The 26,287-nt window shown below is 38.4% G+C and overlaps 2 protein-coding genes across 2 annotated transcripts; one reads left to right on the forward strand and one right to left on the reverse strand.

Moving 5' to 3' along the window:
* Positions 1-262: 262 nt before the first annotated feature.
* On the reverse strand, positions 263-7,625 carry LOC128708184 (protein Fe65 homolog). The gene is made up of 12 exons (XM_053803144.1): positions 7,481-7,625; positions 3,752-3,983; positions 3,354-3,682; positions 2,961-3,273; positions 2,703-2,892; positions 2,504-2,631; positions 1,980-1,985; positions 1,669-1,767; positions 1,059-1,189; positions 794-993; positions 537-719; positions 263-409 (listed from the first exon to the last, which is right to left on the reverse strand). The coding sequence occupies exons 1-12, from the start codon at positions 7,623-7,625 to the stop codon at positions 263-265; spliced, it is 2,103 nt and encodes a 700-aa protein (XP_053659119.1).
* Positions 7,626-16,650: 9,025 nt separating this feature from the next.
* On the forward strand, positions 16,651-17,726 carry LOC128710428 (thymidylate synthase). The gene is made up of 3 exons (XM_053805481.1): positions 16,651-17,011; positions 17,103-17,449; positions 17,517-17,726. The coding sequence occupies exons 1-3, from the start codon at positions 16,651-16,653 to the stop codon at positions 17,724-17,726; spliced, it is 918 nt and encodes a 305-aa protein (XP_053661456.1).
* Positions 17,727-26,287: the final 8,561 nt, after the last annotated feature.

The following is a 26,287-nucleotide window of genomic DNA, read 5'->3' on the forward strand; positions in this document are numbered from 1 at the left end:
TGTTGTATTTAGCAAGGTTTATCTTTTGCCAGGTAACTGGCAGCAACGTATGCTACGGACTGTTGGGATGCTCAAATATTTTCTTGCTGATCAAGGGCGACTGCAGATGCCGATGCGGAATGACTTCCCTCTCTGGAGGAAGTGGCCAGATTTCCTAAAACACGAGCGTTTGAAACCGAAACATGGTTACAATCTACTTCAGATAAAGTGAGACATCATTATGAGACATCAACGATCGTACCTGCAGAGATCTGGCTCGTTCTCAGGAGCTGACCTTATCCTTTTTAAGCGAGAACGAGCTCATCAAGTTTTTTAAAGTCGCACCAATTCCTTTACCAGGCGTTTGCGAATCAGCCGAGTAGCGACCTCCGCCTTCTGGATGAGCATCCAAACATTTTTGGTATCGCAGCTGCATAAGAAGATGTGCAATAAGAAAGTACCAATCAATTATTCAAGATTAAAATTCCTGCATTTGAGATTGCGAATTATAACCCACATGCGCTTGGGTGCATTACCACATTACCAGGTGCACTTACCTTGCACGCAGCCTCTATCGTCTTGCACAATGGTCCGCTTGTTGGCTCGCAGTAAAATACATGGGCTACAAATTTGTCCTGAGCGGTATGCATGATAAATGCGCACTGCTGAACGTTCTTACCAATACCCAAGAAACTTAAGTACCGCACACGACATTCGCATAATAAGCGTCCGTCAGGATCCTTATAGTAAATAGATTAATACGTAATTAATAATGTAATGCAGAGCTCAACGTAGCAGTGTCTATAATACAAACCGTCGAGATGACGCTGATCATACTAGGCGCTACAGCAACGTTTACATAGTCCCAGTTTTCGGATGGCGTGCAGGAAGTCAATTTATCGATAGCATCATTCAATGCGTCCATACCGGTCGGCTGACTTACTTCCGCACATCCCACGTACTGTGCTCGTAATACTTTCTTCGGTTCTTCCATCGGGGTTGGGAATGATTGTGCTAGAGCAAGATGCGGAATAGTAAAGACATTAACGTATCGAGCCATTTATTGATGTTTCACCTACGATGTCGTATCCAGCGTCTGTTCTCAGTCGGTAGATCAGTGGGACGTATGGCGCATCGTGTGCTGTTCATGTTGGATCCATTTGTGTCCAGTTGGAGGGAACGTTCGATCATTATCCGTTTACAAATATCTCTATAAATAGGAAATGATTCGATATGTAACAATCACAACTCTTGGTTAATGACAATGACGTCCAACGAATGTCAGTATTTCTTAATTACTAAACTCGTTTCCCGATATTGCATGTTATACAATCAATTAAAACCCCTGGAAGGTATGCAATGTTAATATCTTTCGTATGCGCCGAGCGCCACCTGCAGGAAATTAAGCGAGTGATAAATTTCAAAACGCTTGAAGGTAGGTGTGAGTGTTAAATTTATAACGAATTGAATTGAACACTACTTAACTTTTTCAGATTTCATCGGTTCTTGACGTTAATTTACTAATAGTATCACTCTCTTTCTACCTCATAACATTCGTTCGACATGTCAAATGCCCATTATTATACTTTTTTGATATAGTACCAACTCCCTACATAGCTAGAAATGCATTTGCGTCTTTTGAAACAATAAGATACGAAAATCTGAGTAACAGTAGTTTGACTAACCTACCTGAGCGTATTTGCAATCGTTCTGGCAGCAGTTTCACAGCGAAACACGTGACACATGTGTATTCTGGTAAGACGATCCCGTGCCACATATGCAAAGTCCCTGCAATGAAAGTAAAAACACAGAACACACAAATACAATCCGCGCCAAACGCCGATGAATTACTTATTGCTTTAACACTATCGATTTGTTTCGAATCCTAAACAGTGTCGCGCATCTCTGGAGGAAGCTCACTTCTGTGTAAAGCAAGGACTCCCAAGGGTTCGTGTGGTAGCGAAACGTAACGTACTTATTGCATGGATCCATTCATTTACCTTTCACTGCAAACCGGACAAAACGTCCGCATCGTTCACATGCGCGAGTCAGTCGTGTTTGTGTTTAGCGTATAAGTGTGTTGTACATCGTTAACACCATCATCATTATCATCGTCGCCATCAATAAAATACGGCGGTAAGTAGAAAACAGAACAGAAAAGAAAACATATGTATAAAAAACGAGAAAATCGATAACGAGATAGAAATAGGAAGATACAAAGATGAAATATAACGTTAGGAACAGGAAGGCATTTTGTTAGGCAAGTAATAGAAGTAAGTTTAGGATAGAACCTACTTATATGTGTAAAGAAAAAAAACAATATCAGACAAGAATAACTAAATTGGATGAGTGAAAACTTTAACATATAGAACGAAACTAAAAAATAATTGCTTTGGTAGAACGTGATTGTTATGGTTGTGGCGATTGTTGGCCATTTCCGATGCTATCGGTGATGGGTAACGTTTTGCTGTAAGCTAAACAAAATGTCCTGCGCTAAAGCTATTACAAGGATAATTTCACTTACCGGCCATTATCACGTCCTACGCCCCATACACGTATCGTGTGAATTGGCTGTGAGTTTAATATTGTCAAATTTTCCGGATCTATCAACTTTAGCGCCCCTTCATCTAGATCCATGAACAAATCTTTGCCCTTCATCGTGAAGAAAGAGACAAAACCTTAGAAACTGGTACGAAAAGAAACAAAATGGTTAGACCACTCACATCGCCCCAACGGCCAACCACGTCCAACATATCATTCCGCCCGAGTGACAAATCAACGATGCATTTGTTAACGGCTTTCGATGATCGCTCCGGTGTCAAATCTTCTTCCGCAATTTCCACCCAACCGAGCGAACGCACCGCAAACCGAATTGGTCTATCCGTATCCGATTTCAAAGGAAAGCTTCGTCGTCTGAAAAGACACAAAGAGTTTATCGAGATTTGCACAATACACAACGGTAAGGAATTTGTGGAACTTACTTTAACGCAACATCCTCCCGACGGCGTCGTTCGTCTTCCTGATCCAATGCCGAGCTGGTACTGCTTCTAGTCACGGACGATGTCATACTGTCGTATAGGGCGGATTTACTGTTGCCGCTTGCACCAACAGTACCATCCTTGGGATTGCCGTACAGGTTGTTCAAGGCTTGAGTGAAGGAGGAATTCTGTATACTTCGCGGTATGGGAATGCTGGGCGTTTTCAATTCTCTACTGGTCGAGTCCTTTGGCCACAGTGGTGGTTCACGCTGGATGGTACCCGACTTGATATGCCAGTAGTACGCACCTCCGTTATCTGTGTTATTACCAAACAGAAGAGACAATTAAAATACTTGTTACCTGCACCATCCAGACTGTCGCTCTATCGTAATGTACCTTCGTGTTTCTCCCAACCCGGTGGTAAATCTTTCGTTTTGTCCTTATCCTCAATGGCTTCGATGTCCTCTCGTTTTCCTTTCTCTTCGCCATCCAACCCGTCCCTATCGAGCTCTTCGTCATCCGCGTCATCCTCTTCCGGTGGCACTTCTCCCACATCCGACTGTTTCCTCTTGTTCGGTAATGCGTACAGGTCGTCCGAATTTAATGTCCCAGGAATGTGTTGAATCTCGTGCGTTTTTTCACCATGTTCCGGTTCTTGATCCTTCTGTGTTTTCGACTCGTTTGGAGACGTATCACTAAGCAACGTTTTCTTTTCCTTTGGGGAACTACAGAAGAATGGAGACGGTAAACAATATATAAATTTCAAAAGGTTTGCAAAGCAATTCCGTAGCTACCTTCCATCTGGACCACTCTTCAGGTCTACACCCATCGTGCCAAGGTCGAGCACTCCGTAGCCTTTGCGATTGTTACTGATCATTTGTGAACCATTCTGTACGCCCGCGATCGGTCGGAGAGTTCCCTGCTGTTGCAATTCCGAAATGATCTCCTCGTACAAATGTGAATTGCGTTCCAATCGCTGGGGATCCATATGATAGTTGGGGTTTTCGTAGCTCAAAAGACCATTTTCTGTAGAACAAAATAACACAAATGCCGTAATACAAATTAAACCAATGATTGTAATGTTGTAATTGTAGCTTTACACCAAAATTTATGCAACACCAATGGGGATTGAAGAACAAGTTTTGGAAATTCTATGGAAATAGTGCTCGAATACACAATTAACATTCCGTAACTCACTTGAAGGTGCTGACCATAACTGATTTCTTTTCCTTATCAGACGTGTACATAACTATAATAATCTTTTTATTTTCTTCGAAAGAACGGTCGTATGGACTATTTTTATAGACATAACAATAGACACATATATAGACACAATATTTTTTTTTGTCTAAAATGAGTTCTTAAAATAAGTATGTTTATGTTGTGTGTAGCAAAGTAATCCTTTGCTTCGCTTGAATCTGGGTTGCTATATGGCTTAGTTGTCCGGAACTGATAGTTTCCAATGCGACGCCACAGTCTAAATCAGCGTATTTATAGTTCATTTATTCATTGTGAACCTTCATAGCAGTTCATAGTCATAATATTAGTTGTCCTGATGTTTCCGAACAATGCATGCATTACACTCATTCAACAGACAAACCAACAGCCATTACGTCCTTAATTTGCCTTAACACTACAAGGCAACACTAGAATGAATGCGCGCACCGTACTTCTCAATGCTATCTCGCTAAAACATTCCCAAACAACTGCTTGTTGATCGATTTTCCCATCAGCTTGTAATCGGTCCAACCGCTACGATAGAGCTAACCGAGCGTGGAAAAACGGATCATTTTTCCAACCACTTTCGCTCTCTCAAATACACACACACAGGTGCTAGCGCAACGGGTGTGTGAACACACTACGTAAAGGACCTTATTCTTTCTCTTCCCCGAAAGTCGCCAGAAAGGGGGAACCTTTCTGTCCGAGCGGCACGGCTACACATAAGACATCGTGAACCACGGTGCACACCGTGATCGTTTCGCCTTTGCTGCAAAGTTCTGCTTAATATTTACCGGCAGCATAAACCGACCCACCTGAAACGTGGATGCCGGAAAAACTCGCAAGCAACTTCTGGCAGGCCGACAACAGGCGTCAGGCGTCATAAAAGTGACGCACGTGTAATGAAATCTGAATCATAAAAATGTGGCAGTCAAGTCGCCTTGGCTCCACCGCCGGTGTGGTTGTCTGACCGACTACGGCAGGCTTTGACGATACCGATCTAAACCTGCCATAGCCGTAGAATGTCTGCGATTTTTTTTTTTTTTGCTTTTCAGGCCCAAATGGTAGAGGAATAAACGGGAACGAAATGGCAAACGTGTTCTTGGAAAAGGGAAAATGTTTGCTCAATTGGAAAAAAACCACCGTACACGCTGGAACAGGATTTGCGAAATGGTATGAATTTTAAGTTGTAACAATTCCAGTATAAGAATTTAAGCGTGGTGGAGGTGCGGCGTTAGAAAACGCTTGCTGTCGCGAGAAAAGGTAATATTATTTATGGATCAGCAGCCATCTACCAGTTTGCCATTTGGTGGTATTTGTCGGAATATGTTGTTGCTTCTCTCATTGATTGCATTTTTTATGCTCTTCCTGCAAAGGCTACGTGCAATTTCTCGATGAAATCTGTTAAAGTTCAAGGCTCTATCGTACAGCCAGGAGACACTAATTTAGGACCGGTAATGGCAAAAGTTCAGTGTCGTAGTGGCAACTACGACACCGAGTTGCGATAAGCACAAAGTGTTCATCCTGTGGAACAGGTTGAGTCGAAATTAATGGGCGAGTCACCTAGGCGACTAATTTTGCTTCGAAAGCGTACATCTAGCGCTGTATCGAGCGTCGGTATGGGAATGACTATTGGGCGATTGCTTCATTCGTTACTTAAGACTCTTCGCTGGTTTCACTCTTAATGGTGGGCCTTCCATATTAGCTTGCTGAATTGTGAATAACCGCCACTAATTTGTTTGTTGAGGAATACAATTATTAAAGATTGTATTATTTCCCGCATATCACTCGGTGCATCTGTATGAGTTTTATAATCCATTAGTATAGCCAAGAGTGAAAGTCCAGAAAATACTGTATTTACCGAGCAATTAAACACCTATCATATAAAATTTAATTGAATTGTTGGTCTAATTTGGATTCGAAATTTTAAAGCATTTTTGTCCGAAACCTTCAGATGTTTCATCAAAATTTCAATAACATAATAACAATACAGCAATATATTATATATATTATTGAATTACAGTAATATATTAACATATTAAACAGGTACTTTACCTTCCAATACTTTAAGCAACTGTAAAGCACGCGTTTCTAGAGTTCTCTCTACACAAAAGTTTTTCAAGTTCTCTAGACATTTCTCACAAAACCTCATTTCGGTGCAGACCGATTTGTGTGGTTGGACACGACTCAGTCGCTCTAACCTCATCAGTCATCCAACAATGAGGTCAGCCGTGCGATTCGTTTTGCGGTCAAGCGAACGGGTGCTAAACCGCACCATCTTGCACGATTTACTTTACGACCCAGCGAGTCCTTTCTTCAGGACATTCACTTGGCCGAGGGAATAAATAAATTAAAATGCAATAAAAGCACATTTTCACGAGCCAAAAATAAACACCATAAAACTAATTCTGCTCTAATCTAATAATCCCCCAGCAATTTCAGAAATGCTTGTCAGAACATCCAGCCGAGAGTGGCTGGTGACCTCTGCGGATGGGTAAACCTCGTCCTGTGAGTTGTACAGATGTGTTCATGGACATGTAAACACTGGCGGCAGTCGTTCTTAGCCCAACCAAACGATAGAACGCACCCAGTTTTGGCTTTAAGTGTTATACGAGGAAAGCGCACTAGGCGAATGGCAAAATGGATTTTTGTCTGATTTTTCCCCTCCCCTAGATGGTGTGATGGTGGACGTAGTTGATCTCAATTCTAGATAAAATCCAAAGGTTATTTCTAACCCTGATAGCTGTTCATGCGTTCGACTCAGTGGCTGGAGCAGGTGAAAAGCTGAGGCATTCGAACAAATCGATTAATGTTTCTACGAAATGATTCATGTTTCAACATATATTTACTATCTGTTTGATTACTTTGAATGTATGTTGTTGGTACAAAAATCTAGCAAAGCAAATATCTATTAAAGATTAATATATCTAATATATTAATATCTATTAAAGAAAGGTATTTTAAGATGCTAAATTAATTATCATATATAGTGCAGTATAAACATCAGCAAAATATGGTATTTATATGCTTCTTTTTATGTTACAAATACACTACACATAGACACACTTATTAATCAGCACCATAATCGGTAAACAAACAACGAACGAACATTAAAGCATTGAAGTGGTTCGACAGTAGCATTTTTGCTGTAGCTTTTTTCCGCGAGGTTTTGAACAAAATGCATAGCAAAAGCGTTGATGCGAAAACTCATAAACGAAGCATGTACAGCGGTGCTTTCGACGACAAGGGAACATTTCACATCGAACGAACAGCAAATCTGTATGTTACCACAATTCACAATTTACCTAGGAAAATGTCATCATCGTCGATATTTTGCTGATTGGCTAGCGTTGCAATTGCCGCCATAATTTTACAAAACTCTATTAATGAGGGTGGCGGCAGCAAGGCCACACTCAAAGGTTGACGGATCAAAATATCACCTGACAACATTCAAATACTAAAGAGCCGCGTCTTACCTGAAACGAGAGGGAATGATATGAAATTATTAATCTATTGATTGAATGTGATTATATTCAGCATGCGGTTTGTTTTATTCGTTCCTATCAGATAAGATAGAAAAAATGATATTTTTTTTGGGGAATGTGGTACATGTTGATAATTAGTAGATTATTTTAGGCTGGTTTCTTGTTAACAAAACGATCGATTATTTTTTTACTGCGTATCCGCAAAAACAATTCTTGGCATAGGTTTCCTAAGCAAATGAAGAATAGGATCGACGTCCTTCAGTGCAATCGCTCATATTTGAAACTGTTTCATTACCTTTTAATGCTATAAGTAACTGTACGTAAAAAAGCTAACGTCGAAGATAACGTAAAACTATCCTTCATAGCTACTTTCATCATATGTATTCATCCATGCTATCATGCTACCGTTGTCATACTACAAGCTGAATTGTCCTTTGTGCAATGAAAAGTGTACCATTACGAATTATGCTCTTTGTTCGTCTTCAAGGCTCTTTCGAATTGAAAAGAACCAAACAAACAAACCTTCGTTGGCTCACGTGCAGTCGAAAACACAAAGAAACTAAAATACAGCAACGATGTGCAACAGGACATACTCGGCAGAAAGAACACCGAGTTTCGACGACGAGGAACGAAAGTAGTCCCTCTATATTCTATGTTATATGGTTTGCTGTGCACGTGACATGTTCCAGTTTCAAGCCACAATTGGAACATGGGTTTGCTGCAAAAAATGAAATCTTATGTCGGTTCAATTAAACAAAAAAAATATATATAGGCTATCCACGTTGCAATTCTATTTTTACAACTTTATTTTTTTATTTGAAATACACGAGTCATTTTTTAACGATTTATTTAGATAGATTTTTAAGCTAAGAAGGACTAGGTTTTTTGGTGTACATTTAAGTTGTATGAGCATATAATGCAACTTTGAACTAACCTATGAATATGTTGGTTCCTTTCAGACCCATCGAAACCATAGAATCGGTACTTATTTTGATCGTCAGTATCAGGCCAGTGGTAAGCAGATTTAGTCGAATCAGGACATCGAGTAGCACACTATTGATTGTGTTTATAAGTAAACACAACGACAGCAGTGCGGTTCGATACTGCAATCGATGCCCAAAGTACGCCACTTTGTCCACCGAGTTCAAACGCACCGTATGGAAACTGATCTAAGGCGCACTAAAGCTGGGATGAACTGGTTGGCAAATATGACGTAATTTGAGTCGTCTGATGAGCTACGTTTTCATAGCAGTAACAGTAACTTTTCACACATATTGACACCAACTCCACCTGCGCTCACTTGTATTGCTTAGTTTTTGTCTGCAAAAATCCACACACGGACAGAATATCGATTCACTGTGATTTTCTTGTTCAACTAGCTAGGCCCACACCCATCGAGTAAGCTATAGAAAATCTCTTGGCAAATGAGCAGCATGGCGTCTGTACAGTAGAAATGATATCGTAAACAGTCGGGCGGTACTCGTGATACTCGGTCAGGTTTCACCTAATCAGACACTAGTATAGTCGGCTGCTAAGCTTCCATTTTTCGAATAACACAAAGCCATAAAAATCAACTAACACTCCTAGTAGAGTTTAACGACACACCTTCGCACACGAGCTGACGGGAACAAACTAAACTACTGGAAAATATCTGCCAATATTCTTTGCTGTCAAATCGCAAACCGGCCGACGATGATGACGACGACAACGACGTCTACTTCCGGAGGTGACTCATCGTGGTCCAGACAAACCGGCGTCTGCGGCAAAGCGATAGCATCATCCGGACAACCATGAAGCACCAAAAGTGCCGGTTACTAACGGTACGAGCTGGGGCTAACAAAATGCCAGTTGAGAAAGGAATTAATATATCTTCCACAGCAAAACGGAGCTTGCTATTTTAAAATCACAACACCGCACGGATCGCAACTGACACATCTATTGCACCCTATAACGTCTTAAGTGTGTGCACTAATAAATATAAGACATCTATCGTGTCACTGGATGTCCGTACCATTACCCCAAAGGCTCGTAACGAATGCGACTAATGTCCTTTTTACGTTGCTCTTTGTTCAGTCAGTTTTGCAATTCTCTCCCGCAAATTCGCAAAAGCTCTCCTTGGGGGAAGCTTTTCAGTGCATGCTCGTTTGAACACTTTGCAGCACCTTACTGTACGATCCATTCTGTTCTCAAACCCTAAAAAACCTCTGCAATTTTTGTGCACTCTTGGCGGATACTCTGGAATGGAATGGTTTATGATGAGTCCACCGTCTCCTTTCTGCAAACTGGAACGAATCGAACGAAGAGTGCATAAGTCCTGTGTTCCTCCAAGCGCACGAGAGAAAATACTGTTGCAGTTCATTGGGGGTTTTCCAATGAACAAGCAACTTCACAGTGCTGCCGCCGTTGTTGTTCCTCAAGGGCATGATTTATGTTTAGTCCTGGTTCGTTGTTAGTCTGGAACGTGTGATTCGCTCTGGTGAACTTTTATGAGAGCATTTTATGTACTGAACGTGTAGAGTGAGAGACGCTCGTTCCGCTAAATCTCACTGCTAATGAAGAAAAAACACGTAAAGTTACTCACGTTCTGACCGTTCAAAGGCCCGAGCCATAGTACATGTTTTCCCACTGACTGGAAGGCGCTGGATAATCATTTTTCGTGCACTATTTGTACAGTGCTACATCATTTCTATGCGAATATTCGGAGTCATCGGAGTTTTTAGACAGAAGGTAGATTTTACACACCGGGCATTATTCTTATAAGCAAACCACAGGTTAAGGAAATCGTGGTGTTTGGATGTTGTAGAACATTATTGTTATCAGTGATCTGCCTTATGTTTCATTTTAAACAAGCACTTTTTAATTATTTTAGCCAAAAAACGTTTAATATTTCCCACCTTCAAATCGCTTGAAAAGTTGTAGATAGCGGGTAGATTAGCATTGTGTTGACACCAAAATGAAGTACATATTTTTTAAGTGTATTTTTGGGGAACGTTTCAAGTTAGAAGATAAAGTAATTAAGATTCCATGTTAAATCTATTGGAAGGTATGGCATCTAATGATTCGCAACATTGCTTTAAATAATGCATCCGTTACAATCGGCAAAATTAAATAATGTTGTGACTATCAACAAAAGTTACTTTCGCACAAAGCTACTACAAAACGCGTCTCAAATTTTAATATAATAAATATTATAAATTTAACCAGAGTTCAAGCAGAACAGTTTTATAAAAAATGATAATAATAATAGGTGAAAAAGTAGGTGAAAAAGTTGTGGTTATACGTATTACATTTCGTTCTATTTCCTGGAACGGGAAAACTTTTCACAATTTTGAAGTTTTGCCATTGTCGTGGAAATTGTTACTTTTTTGTTTTCCATTTGTTATACAACATGCATGCAGCTGAACAACCGCTCTGCAGCATGCAGGAACGTGAGTATCCGCATAATGTTCGGATAAAATGAGATGAAGCAAAAATCAATATCCAAAATCCCTAATGAAGAACGGAACAAAGCAAACCCAACACGAACGAGTTTCTTGGAGTTTCAATAAAACTCACCCTTCGCGAACCATTTTTTTTCACCAAATATTTCCAAAACCACGAAGATGGTTCATTTTTAGCAGAATGTGATACTATGTTTATGCTCCCCGTCTTCGAAAGATTCTTTCACCATGTTCTGTTTGACATCAATTCAGTTATCCCGGAACTTCTCCGAGCAAAATTAAATTCATGGTAGTGAAAGGAGCTATCATTGAGAGCAAACATATGTTCTACAGGCCGTTTTGAGTTGAAGGAAAGACAGACAAAGGACAGTTTTCAACTCGTTTGCCACGTGATCCACCAGTTTATTATGTGCTTATATTTGAGCATGACAAAAGAAATGTAATATTCGTGATAATCTAACCACCACCAAAAACGAAGAACATCCAGCGAACCTAACAAACTTTTGTCGTAGGTGGAACCAAGCTTTTGATGCACTTGTAAAGCTATCGATGTGTTTAGAGAACCCTTCTCCAGAGATATACAATTTATCTTGCAAGTAGAATTGAGTAAAGTGGACATTCCGAACGATGCTCGACAAATGGGCGAATAACAAAAACCATTGAAGAAAATTGAACAGTTGCCAAAGATTCCCATCAATACACATCCATCGACAATATCCTTGTTGTTTGGCATACGTTCAAACGATAAAACGTAAAAAACAATAACAAGGTGTACTGAGTTGGTCAACGTCTCCTATTGTTGGTAGTTGATCATGTGAATGATTGGCTACGACACGGTTTTAACGACTATTCCACAATCAGTTCATCATTCAGTTGCGTTTGGCTAAGCCAACGCTTAGTGTTCAATAAAATTTAATTTAATCAATTTAATGTAGTATTTCTTCGAACCTGTGAATAGATTTGACAATAAAAAATGTATTTAAAACATAATAATAACAGGAGTTGAAACACGCGTTCAGTGGAGAGCAATTTTGTGCTTGCGCTGATCATTTTTTTTTTTTCAATAAACACGTTAAAAATGGTTTTGATAGTCCTTTTCAGAGCTTTGCAGAGGTAAGAGGGATCCACTAAGTCGCTAAATTTTCACAGGGGCTACTAATACTGCTGAGGTATTGCAGATAAATATAATCAAAATATTTTCAGGACTATTCAATAAATTAAATAATAAATAAATTAAATAAATAAATCATAAATCTTCAGGTTGAGGATTATGATCCACACCATTCCAACGTTGAAAAGGTTACGAAGTCATCTTCCTACCAGAATATCGTTCCTCCTCCACTGGGAGTTTGCTTGGTCACTACATAATCAACAATATTGGAAACAACGGTTGATTTGCAAATCCTAAAAATTCTTTATGTTCTCCCTACATGTATCCCTCCTGCAGTATGAAAACTAGGGTACACTAGATATAAATCATAACTAAGTCGTAAAGAATTTCCATTCGTTAAAAATAATTTTTAAATTGTAATAAATCATGAAAGATGTTTTTAAATTATAAATTGATTTTTAAATTGTAATAAATCATGAAGGCAGGGACGGCCCGGTGGCATGATGGTAGTGGCGCCGGCCTTCACACGAACGGACCGGACTAAAATCCCATCCGGGCCCCGTAGCAAGGGCTGACTATCCGGCTATGTGGTAAAATAAGTCGATACGGCCAGGCCGTTCTAACGAAAAAAAAAACATGAAAGCTGCATTGCATGTGCGTAACCCTAGAGTTTGTTCCTTCTCTACTCATTCATTTCCACTTTTTTTTAAATCAATACCATATTACATTGACACAAAATCTTTGGTCATAGTTAGTAACTGTGCCATTGTTTCTCTGTTTGGATCTTAACTCGTCCATTATGCTGACACATCACCCTACAACAATTCATGTTATGCCGGACCATGAAGGTCATTGTTCGTTACCACGTGCAAGTAGAATCTCGCCTCAAGGGAAATACTAAAACGTTTTATCCTTCACCTTCGTGTCTATCACCTTTGCATGGTTTTCTGTTGGTCACTCGTCCTCATTTCCATCCGACCACGCGCTATCACCCACGCGACACCATACTCGATCGATGTTTGAAATGCCCGATACAAAATGACCTTGAACGCTTTGTACGCTGGTCCCAGAACTTTGCAAGCATGTCAAATCGTACACAGAGGTACGATTCCGGCGGGCCGGGAAACGTAGCTTTGCATTGGCGCCCTAATGTCTGGAATCGATCCGTGCGGGCTCCACATCACGTCAACTCTAATATAATCAACTTAAACCTTGTGATAAGCCACTCATAAAGCCTTCCGGATATGCCAACTAATGGTATCAATTGTATACCATTTGCTTTTATCCTGCAATCCAACACCAGGAACTTCTAGTTGAAACTTAAATATCGCCTAATGGCAGAAACAAGTCAAAGATGTCAGTAGGGGAAAAACATCTGCATGCTAGTACATGATGAGTAAATCGAAAAAAAAAGTGTATCTAACACCGAAACTTTATTAAAGTTATCGTTTCTAATTCCATTTGTAATTTACCATACTCCCATAAAATGCTTGTTTCGCAAACAATGTAAAAGTCTATGCCCTAGCCCATTTTACTGCCACTTTCATAAGAACCTCACTGTTTTTATTTACGCTTTAACACAACAAAACATTTACTTGTAAATTAATACAACCCTGTAATCCATGCTAGATCGAGTGACCCATTACTCAATGCCACAAAGAAAAAGTACACGCGAAGCAACCAACCTCGCAGCAATAAAAATATTTGTACTTCGTAACGACTCCAAGCATTACGATGTTCCTGTGTACATGGAGTTTTATTACCTGACTCATTGATGTTTATATGCGAAGGTTCACAGTATCCGCTTATTCACGGTCCTACAAGTCAACGTCGAGTGATGATGTTTTGCTGTGAAGTTTGTGCAAATGTATCTTTTTTTTACACTATAGCAAATGGTCGCTGGAATATTTCATGTATGACCCTTCCGTACGTCCCTTAAAATAGTAGCGGGCTTCTTAGGGGCCTTAGGGCTTGGCGAGTTGCAAATATTTCATGCAACGAACTTTTTGTAATTTTTGTAAATTTTGTAACTTTGTAATATTTCTCAACTTTTTAACAAGTGTGATTTGCGAAATGTTGATAGCAAATATGTTACATATCGCACTAAAACTTCTGAAACGGGCTACCCAAAAGCGAAATGCGTAAAAATTATAGAATTTTTGTTATGTTACATCAGTGCTAACTGTGCAGTGCTTCTAAACAATGCCCCAGCCCCGTAAAATTCATTTAGGTTGTTAACATGGAGACGTGGTAGGTCCAAAATTGAGTGATGCCGTTGATGCGTCCGCCAGAAAGGCCGGATTGGTATAATGGATTGGCAGACGACGACGCACGACCGTGCGCGGTTTAGGGGACTCCTGCAACAAGCCAAGACCGTGAAGCAGTTGTAGTGCCTGATAAGTAAGTAAGTAAATTAAATTTTAAGATTCTAATTTCTTCACGGTGCTAATAACCACAGTACTACAGAAATTTTCATTTCTAATTTTTAAATTCCGAAATAATACTTAATACTTCCGAAATTATAGAAATTTTAAAATAGGCAACTGTACCTCATAAAAAAATGTATGACTAGAGATGAAGTGTTAACAATTTCAATGCATTCGAGAAAAGAATTAAATTTCTCGAAGAAACATAAAAAAACTTAGCAGCAGCAATATTTCAATATTCACAAGTTATTTTAGTTTGTTAATGAAATCATCCCGGGTGTCCGTAGAGCAGAGTTGACGGTTAATTCGAAATCGCTATAACCCCCACCAAACCAAACGATTGAACAAGTTGTAACAAACAACTATTTTTTTCATGTATCGCATTTCCGAATATTTTTGAATTGTTCAGATTTTACAAAACCAAAACCAAATGCTATTTATGTTATAGGGGCTTCGTTTTCAATACTTACCATCAATCTTTGTCAAAAGTTGAAAATTGGTAATGTTATAAGTTGCATTCCTGAAAAAAATAAGAGAAATATCATTATTCACAAAAGCAACGAGCAGTAACAACCGATATTTGTACATATTTGTTTACTTATAAGTGCTCTTAAAACTGCAATACGGCCGGCCGTTCCTCTCGAAAAAAGCTTTTAAATTAATAAAAAAAATTTATAAAATAATCAATGACTGAGCCTCAGAACTAATGAGGTGGTTCATGACACCACCTCACACAGTGAGCAAAAGAGGGACCTCATTTCTCAGCTCATTCAATTGTATTTTGCTCAGCTTTGCTCATGAAAAGAAGGTAGTTGGTCACAACAATACCTCTTACACAAGACTGACAATCGGAATACAGGTAAATAAGATCAATCAACATTAGAATTGGTAAAGCAAAATATCTTTAGGGGTACCGCTTGAGGTTTCCGTGCAATTACCGTGCAATTAGACGGTGACAGTTTTCTCGGAGACTTTTTTCTCCGAGACTTTTCGAAGAAAGGCGATGAAAAGTCCATATATTAATAACGGCTTTCCATTTACATCGCGTGTATGAAGTGGCTCTATTTTGGCTTGTGTTCTGTTGTCATTTGTTCATAAATACAAGTTTTATCCACAAAAACAAGTCATTTCAAGCTTAAAATAAAATTATTATTATCTGCATACATAAAAAAATTAACACCCACGAGTGGCATGTAAACAAACAAATGAGAGCAGAAATGTCTCGGAGAAATTAACTTTTTTTGCTTGATTGAGCTAATTCAAAAAGTCTCGGAGAAAAGTCTCCGAGAAAATTGTCACCGTCTAATTGCACGGTAAGGCGAGAATTATCGAATTTGCTCATTCGTCAGAAAGCATGCCTCGAATGTGCAATGCTGGACGGATTCTCATAACTATTTTTTTTTCTCAATAAAATGATCGCAACAAATGCACCTGGTTCAAAAAGATAAAGCCTAAACGGGTACTCTAGATACGCGGATAATGCTTTCCAGAGAAATCCGCGTATCTTAAGTTTCCTCTAAAACATCGTTTGATATGTCGTATTAAGTATTATAAGTCGTGTGACAAATTTTGCATGCAAAAATCCGTGAAATGCGAAATTTTTAATATCTGTATATTTCCGAATCCTCTTAAGTCGAGAACCGCGTAACTCGGGTGTTGACTGTACGTTGTCCGGCTATTGTTTTGCAAATTTTGACAGCAAGACATCCACAGCACAGCGGTCTCCGCACAGCTCATACAGCAAAAAAAAATATTCTAATTCCTTTCATAGAAACCTAACCGCTGTTACTCTCACCATTTGCCGTATATATCTTTGGTTCAAAATTGAAACAAAAATTCATACCTTTTTTTTTAAATAACTTTTTTCAACTTCAAAAACATCGCAGAAATGACCGCTGTGACACTTATCCTGTCAAACACAATATTATGGCGCCAAATCACTCGTATAGCGAACTAAAACACGCCGGAAGGGATTAAAAAAGCAGCGTAAAAACAAGAAATAAGGTGTGAATTATGGAAAGTGAAAATGGGAATGTAATTGCTATGAATAGCGAAAGTCAATCCAACACGGAGGAACAAGCATATTTGCAGTTGATTCAAAATATTATCGATAAAGGAAGCAAGCGGCTGGATCGGACAGGCGTAGGCACTTTGTCAATATTCGGCAGCCAAATGCGATTCAGTCTTCGGGATGGGGTCATTCCGCTGTTAACCACGAAAAAGGTATTCTTTAGAGGCATTGCTGAAGAACTGCTTTGGTTTATCAAGGGTTCAACAAATGCCAAAGAACTACAGGATAAAGGGATTCGTATCTGGGATGGCAACAGCACTCGCGAATATTTGGATTCGTGTGGCTTTACGGATCGCGAGGAAGGTAAGTGCCTGTTTATTTGCATATCATATGATGATCTTACTTTGACAGCAATGGTAACACGCACTTTATGCACGTTTTAACCCATTCGTAGGCGATTTGGGTCCAGTTTACGGCTTTCAGTGGCGTCACTTTGGTGCAAAATACAAAACATGCCACGACGATTATGCAGGACAGGGAATTGATCAGTTGGCAGAAGTGATACACAAAATAAAAAACAATCCTTATGATCGCCGAATCATCATGAGCGCTTGGAATCCTTCCGATATTCCCAACATGGCCCTACCGCCTTGTCACTGCTTGGCACAGTTTTTCGTTAGCGATGGAGAGCTGTCTTGCCAGATGTATCAGCGATCGGCCGATGTAGGCTTGGGAGTGCCGTTTAACATTGCTAGCTACTCCTTGCTAACCCATATGATCGCGCATGTCACTGGACTAAAGGTAAAGTAGTGGATAGCTGTTATAATATTGATGAATGCAATCATGTAAATGTTTTTGACTGTTTCAGGCAGGAGAATTTATACATACTACTGGTGATACCCACATTTATCTGAACCATGTCGATGCTCTCCGTGAACAGATAAGGAGGATCCCCAGTAAATTCCCGTCTCTCGTAATCAACCGTAAGGTAGAGTCAATCGATGACTTTAATTTTTCTGATTTTGAGATTGTGAATTACAATCCGCAGCCTGCTATAACAATGAAAATGGCTGTGTGAATCTAACTGACATATAAATTGTCGAATCTTATTATCATATAAATTTTCATTTGTTCGAAACGGACAGAACAATTTATTTTTTAACTACTATATTCAAAATGCTGCTGCCAGCTGATCAACATGTTTTGTTCAATAATGGCTAACAATAAAGAAATTATGTAGCATAATAAGCTTAGCATCGGCTCGGCCCGACGGTTTATTTAATAGCGGTCTTCACACGATAAGACCGATCCAAAATCCCATCCGGACCAATCCACCGTACGCAGGACTGACTAAAATCAAAGAAACCCAGAAAAGACCTTTTGAGGTTGTTGTGTCGGAAAAAAAGCTTTACAACATTAGATTAGCGTACTTCGACAAATGGTATTGATATTATTGCAGAAACGACGATTCTCTGGAACACTGAAACATCGAAATATATCCTTTATCCTTTTTTATTCTAATTCAGTTTATGACCTGTACTAATAATTTTCCTGCAGATACTTTTTCTCTAAGATGCAACAGTGCTACGATTTAAGATAACACGAGTTAAAGTACGATTACCAGTAAAAACTGCTGGTTTGTTAACAATTAGGCAAACTAGGATATCTGAACGAAATATTTACAAAAAAACGTAACGTAAATAAATATTCACGTGCATTATAGTCTATGTCGATTCGACACGTCACGGGCCATCATAGGAAATTAATTGAGTTTAAAGAAATCTTGATATCGTAGCAAATGATTCATAATATGTGAGGATTATTAAAAAGTCTACTGATAAGATATTTAAACATCCTCCAACCATTATTTTATATTAACTTTGATAATACAAATCGTACGATAGTAGCACGATAAAATTTAATTTGAGCAATGAAACCATGTTTTGTGCCGTGCTGTATATTTCGCATTTCATCCACACCTCGATTTTTAATCTCGTCGGACAAGATATTGAACTTCAGCAATCTTCCCAATACAAATTTAAGAATCATGTAATAACATGATTTACGAAGAAACAACATACATCCCGAAACATGTATCCTATATCGTGAATAGATCGAATACCCGCATTATTTTGCCTTCGTCACTGCGTGTTCGAATGTAACTTCATCAATAATTCGTCCTGCTCGCACACAAACCATTGCAATTCAAATGTTGTTTGATTATCATTCAACATGTTGAGGCGAAGCTACGATGAATTGTAGAAAATAATTTATATATGATCGGAACGCTTTCATTCGTATCATTGATTCCTTCGTATTGCGTACCTATTCGGTCCGTTTGGTTGGTTGTCCGACTGGGCACAAAAATGTTAAGATTATCCTTAAAACACACCGAAGCAAACATAATTTGCTTTTCGTTGCAATCATACATCACAAATCATTACATTAGTTGAGTCTAATAAATTTACCCATGCTTCTGTCGACATTAATCTGTAGATATTCTTTGTCTTCTTTTGTAACTAATTGGTTAAATTGGTGACTAAACTACACTAGCTACAAATCGACTTGTGCACAACAAAATCTGTACAGCATTAAAAAATGTTTGTTTGTGGAACTTGATATAAATGATTAATATTAAACATGTCAGTAAATCAATTCATTCGTTCCGACTAAACTGGGGTACTTAATAATTATATGTACCATACTATGTACAGTATTATATACCATTGAATGATCTTGTACGTTGAAGTTAATGTATATTTATATCGAACAACTCAGCGCATAAGCACATTTTTCTCCAGCATTTCGGTACATTTTAAAAATGCACTCACTTATCAATCCGGCCTTAATTCTATTCGACATTTCAAAATTTGCCCGTACGTGGATAGATCTACAAATAGATACTGAAGCATAGATAGACAAATATACAGTCGGTAGTTTAAATACAAAAGTAAAAGACAATACGTACCTTTATGATTACTCAAAATAATCCATATGTAAATTGATTGCGCAAAACCACTGCATTTCAACAGTTGCAGCTTTGCCTACAGGTTTTTTTTACATTTGATCAATGCTTCGTTGATGCTATACTTATGCACTGCTAATGAACAACTTTCAGTTGTTAATAGCACGAACCGATCGCCCGCGTGCAGTTATCCAAACACTATGAGGTGTTTAATTTGTATGTTTCTTTAGTTTTCATAACAGATTTGTAACGACACAGCAGTCAAAATAGTCAATATTGACCTGTACAATAGCCTGTACAATATAATCGCGTTTGTTTTTAGGTGGGATATTCTATTATATTGCAGCTGTTACTAGGGGGCTTCACACTTTACCACTGTTGTATCGTGACAGTCTTTAAAATTTCTAATTCATTCATTCATTGTATCTGTAAATCGAAATATTCATGTCATTGATATCCACAAAACATACATTTTAACGTTATCCAATATTATCCCAATACCTTTTTACTCCCTACCGTTCAAGCATACTCTCCGAGATATATGGCCTAATTGTTTTAACATGAGCAAATAGCAAAACTAGCAATACGGCCTAGCCGTTCTTTATTTAACACTTTTAACACTTTTATAATACCTATTTGCTACTATAGTTCAATTTAAATATGGAACTAAAACACGGAGAAAAAATCTACACGAGCATTTAGGCACTGCTGCTGCTGATTAAAATTGTATGGGTTCTATGAACCATATTTCTACCTTTGTGAAACATTGGCACGTTGTCCAGTTGTTATACTGATTTGAATTTTTATATTCAAGATGTATGCTGTATAGCATCTCTGTATTCGATAAATCTAATATTTTAAGGAGTCCAAAACAATTTAATACACATTTGTGTATATGTTTTCAATCTTTTGAAGCTTGTTTCAGGCAGCGATGGTATTTCAAATTTAAACCAGTTATTTCCACTATAGATGTACTTCCAGTATATTCTAGTACTTGTTCCACTTTTATTCTATTCTAAATAGACAATCCAATTATTATAAAAAATGAATTACATAAGCGCTCACTGTCCAGCACAGCTGTACGTTGTTTTGCCGACATTCTTTTATTTTCGCACTTTTACACTTTGGCTGATTTTGCAAATTTCCACTCAGCGGTATACTCAATTCGCATTGTGAACAAATTAGATTTTAATTATTAATCATCTCCACTACGGCGGTTGCTCAGTACACGGCACAAGAAAACCGCGGAAACTACCTCAACACCGAAACGCTGGACACTGCAGTGCATGTACCAAATTTCCTTTGCCTTCTACTATTCGTTGTCTTTTCCCACAATACTGCCGTTTGTTAGTGGTCGGCTGCTGAAGAAGGAAAATCTAATCAAGTTTGTTCCATTTTTCTTCAAATGCCTTTCTGTCTCTCTCGTTCTCTCACATTTTTTTTCTGTTGGATTGTAGCCAGCTCTCTCGTTATGCTTTACTTTCCCTTTAGTTTTACCCGCTCTCGCTTTTTCTTTCTCTTGCTCTCTGTAATAAAGCCATCTTTCGTTTCATTTTTACCAGAAGTATGCAGCCATATTTTGTCTCGATTTTTCCATCGAATTTTTAACAGCAATGGAAAAGTGTCTCATTACTGCATCACCGGAGATGTGCGCGTTGTTATGTTGTTTTTTTTTTAACAGAGGCGAGTACAAGATAGCTTTCTGGATTTAAAGCAAAAGCTCTAAAACATACTATTGGAAGAAAACGTTTCTATAGCGCACCGGCCGCCGGCCATAATATGATTCCGGAAACACAATATCACAGAGTTCTATCTTTCTGTGGTTTTACGGCCTGTTCAAATGAGACTGTTGTGCGTAGCAAAATGTAGTTCAACAATATAGAGTACAACAAATACGTATGTATGTTTTTTTTTGGTTTCAGGATACGAACTAGTTACAAACAAATGATCTCACTGCGGATCCGTATCCATCCCATATCACATAATTCTAAACGAAATTATACTAAAGTCGGTTTTATTTAGCGGTCACATCATTACACTGCACTGAAAATATTCATTCCGCTCCATTTATTCACCATTGTCTATATCCTATAATTCGTCGTTCCATAAAACCATTATATAACGATGGAAAACCCGTTAAGCTCGCCAAACAAACAGGGAGCACTATTATTTTTCAGAGTTGCGGTATCGAACAACCGTTCACATTTTCCCGAAATCACCATTAACCGTGACTTATCCAGCGAATGCGTCCGGAATCAATATTTTAATCATTTCCTTGACACACACTTTGATCATCGAACGCAAAATCACGTACAAAAAAAAACTCACTTATAATCTCACCGTCCTCTTCACTATCCGGCCGCCATGCACGGGCGGTGGTACACCTTTCTTCTGCAGAAGCTGATGTCCTTTTGAGCTCGCAGGCACATGACGAACGGACTAGCTCCGCCCGAGAACGATCCCGAACACGTACACACGCACACGAAAGTCGTAGCAAACGAACATGGTTCATGGTGAATACTACTTGAATTTTCCACCGTTTCCAGTTGTGTGTTTGTGTGAGAATATGGACGGTGCACAGAGATAGACAGAGAGAAAATGCAAGAAAAACTGCGCAGGATACAAAGCATCGTAAACGATTGCGTGACGTCAAGTGCGAGCGTACTCCATTCGGTGTATTGAAATTCTCACAGGTCTGGTTCACTTTGCAGGACGCCGAAAAATGTGCGAAATGTTTCAAAACGTATGCGGTTTCAAACTATGCTTTAAAGCCCGTATTCACTGCTTAGTGGCAATGTGCCTTTGTACAAATGGAGATTACATTGTTGAATCACCCCTCATACAGACCAACTCTGTAGAAACTACCCAACACGGTAAAAGCGCACGGTTTCTGCTTAGTGGCGCTCGAAGGGATTCATCCTTGAAGTTTCGGAAGGGAGAAATATGTACAGCCTATGCCACATTGTACATTGGTGCTAGGGAATGCAGGCAAGCAACCTGCCTGTCAGTCAACAAAATAAGGGAAGTGAATGCTACATGTAACTAATACTAACATACTAGTAGGAAGACGCATATTACAGCAAAACCATTCATTGGACGATTAATGCGTTTTCCAGCTGGCCCTACTTTAGGTTTTTTATGCTTGTTTTGGATTCTACTTTTTTTGGAAACTAAGGGTATAACTACATGTGATTTTTCGAACCGATCGATCATTTGTATACATCTTTTGTGGTTCTGCATGCAGTGGTATTGTCCAAGGGCCATATAATCGGCTGGAATATTTTTCAATGTATGTGTGTGTGTTTGTTTTTGACTGTGTGTGGTTTGGTCGGTAGATGGGGAAACCTGACTCATTCTTTCGGATTTCCCTGCGTCCATAACTTTTTTTATTATTTCCTCTATTTCCACTTCTTTATCGGCGGTAACGGCAACAAACTCGTATAAAACCACGCGAAGAGCAACTCGGAGGCTACCGCTTTTTTTAAATAGTGGCTAGACGTAAATAAACCAAAATGAGGTGGATACAATTTCACTGTAATACGATACTGGTAAGATGCAGAAACCGACAGTATCCACCGTTGCCGACCATTGAGAGGATTAGAACGAAGCAGTGTAACCAGGGCATTCCCATTGGTGTAATGTATTAGCAACAATTTAACATAACATTAATGGTCGTGCCTATAGGAGACGACACTTGCTATTTAAAACATTGTAGGTTTATGAAAAGATATCGTCGTTTATGCATGACTCAACATTAGGACAACAACTGGACCGTGGCCGTATCTTCCACATACAGAATTGACAACTAAGTTATCGGTGTTTGCAGTCACAGATAGCTGGCCAACTAGATAGACCAACACCGACAACGACTATGAGAACAAATGTAGACTACAATCCAACGCTTCATGTCCAGCAGAGTGAAACCTTGAGAGATAATAATAGTCATATCTCGGTGCAAAACATATCAGCATGCTGACTATGACACCGTCAAAGTACGTTAGGAATTGCCAACTAGATATACTACTATCTTCAATATTCGCCCATTAAGCGATCCGCTCAGTACGCAACAGGCAAACAGAATTGAACTACTCGCAGAAGGGATTGAACATCATATCATGCTCCTTTTATAGTAGACTATGGTATTATTAGACGTATGATCCTTAGAACAATACTGATTTTCAATTAAGTTTTACGCATCATAAAAAGGATTCAGGAAAGTAAGAAGAATAGTTATATTAATTAATAACTTGTGCGGTTCTATACGTATCAAATACATCCTAACGTTACAGTTACTAGTTTGCAAGGGGGATATTCCCAAGAATAATTTGTCACCGATTTTTTACACGACAAAACTAAAGGGAATACATCACATTTAAACCATTCTTCCGTAGCAAGGACTATTCTGCCTCAGGATAAGAAATAATTGCAATATACCATTATAAGGCTAATATAATGGCATAGGGAAAGAACTAATAATTTAAGCCAAACAAAGAGAAAGCGGAGTTGAGATAGGCGTGGTAATATGGGACGTACTAGCAAATGTGTACATAAATGATTAATACACGACAGTTTCTATACTCTGAACTTCTAAACAAGCTGCACGGATCAAATAATTTAGTACTTTTATGACTCTTTTCAGACTTCAGTGCGAACAATTCTCACAGTTTTTTTTCTAAATAAAACCTAGATAAACAATAACTTACTTACATAAAATGGATACAAACAAAAGATACAAAACTTTATTTTAGAAATTTGAAAATACCAGAGAAATCGCGTAACTCGAATGTTCGCGTAACTCAAATTCCCTTCAGAATATCGTTTATAGTTAGTATTGAGTGATCGATTTCTTCTTTTCACGTTACGATGCTCATTAGTAGTTGATATTTCTACGTTTATTTCGAAAATTAGAGTAAATTTTTGCCAAAATTAATGTTTTTAATATCGAAATGTAACGTATTTTTGGGAAAATTTGAAATTTGACAAATACAAACATCAATTCCACATACAAAATTACACGAATTGTCAAATTTTTGGGATTCGCGTATCCCGAATTCGCGTAACTCGAGTGTCGCGTAACCCGGGAAAAGACTGTACTATATATTTGAATACACTATATAACCACTTAATGTGTTCCTTATCCTTTTTCCTCTAGCTAAGTTGAGATAAATTCACGCAATAATTAAATATCGATTCAAAAAACTAGGCTTAACAACTTTTAGTTGCCTTAAGCGATTCGAACGTGATGGAGGGTGTGTTTGTTACTTTAGGTGAATATTTTTCGTTATGCTACTTGTACAGATTCAGCCGCTTAATTTTTTGAATAGAAATGGAAATATACCTCACAACTTGGCTCAATCTCGCTGTTTAAACGCAACTGAGGGCTTCGCATTGGGTATATTTGTATGCATAATTAAGTAGACTAAATACCGAAACCTCAAACGAAGAAAGAAAAACGTAATCAAAGCACGCCAGGATGAACCTGACCAGCACTGAGAATCGAAATTTTCCTCAGAGACTTCATGAGCTGGCCGCAGTCAGTGGCCGGAAATCTATAGACAAAAAGCTCAATTAAAATAGCTGCTAGTGGCAGCACGGTTCAAGCAGAACGGCTGTAGTATGTTGCGGCATACACTCGTATTTGATTGGTCGCGTGCATTGAGCTGGACTTGCTGGACAGAAGCAAGGTGCCAAATGTTACTACGCTTGATGAAGGCTCAATAATTACTCAAACATCCACAAGAAGTTTGTTAGTGAACGCGATGTAATATTCTCGCTTGCGATGTGCAGTAACATTTTGCACAGAACGATATTACACAAACCATTTCGGAAGGCATGCACTAAACACGAAAGAAACAGAAAGAACGATGGGAAACAGGACAAACGCCAAAAGGTGGGAAATGCGGAAAAATCATTGCAGGAAACGAGGGCAATAACAGTAAACTAATTCGTGACATTTATTTTCTTTTCAGTCGCAATTGGGCCCACACCTAAAAACAACATGAATTCTTAAGACCGACACCTGGGGAACACACTTGAAAATAAATCGTGCACACAGAAGATATTTTGTTTTGTGTCTATTTTCTTTGTTTGTATTCCATCGACTGGTTATCATTTTGGTTTTCGTATCGAGAGTCAAAAGTTTAGTATATGGTATAAATAAAAACAATATGAATGCCGACAGCTCTGTTACAAATATAATTGTTTTTATCTAGCAATATGATCTGAACATGACGAAGCCAAAATTAAAAAGTTGTTTAATAATGTATAACCATAAGAATGCATTTTAACACAAAATTCGAAGAAAATAGAGAAAGAAGAAAAATATTGTTTGGTAAAATTGAATTTTTATACTCCACTATTTCCTAGATGATCTGGAAAGTTTCATGCTATTAAGATTGTCATTTTGTACTCCTGAAATATAATGGGTTAATGCCATACAACTTTTAAATGTTGAACAACAGTCCTGTTTGATACATTTATTACACATTTTTTAAAAAGTGTAAAAAAAAACAAGTAGGAATGAACTGGAAATCTCATGGTATTTATGCTAACTGTAAAAAAAATATGTATAAAAAGATGTTTATCTCTATAACATGTGCCTCAATGCGACATTTAATGCAGTTACAAATAGCTATCAGCTGAAACTCATCATACTTTTCGTTATTGGAAGTTGT

Source organism: Anopheles marshallii, chromosome 2, assembly GCF_943734725.1.
Source record: "Anopheles marshallii chromosome 2, idAnoMarsDA_429_01, whole genome shotgun sequence".
NCBI lineage: Eukaryota > Metazoa > Arthropoda > Insecta > Diptera > Culicidae > Anopheles > Anopheles marshallii.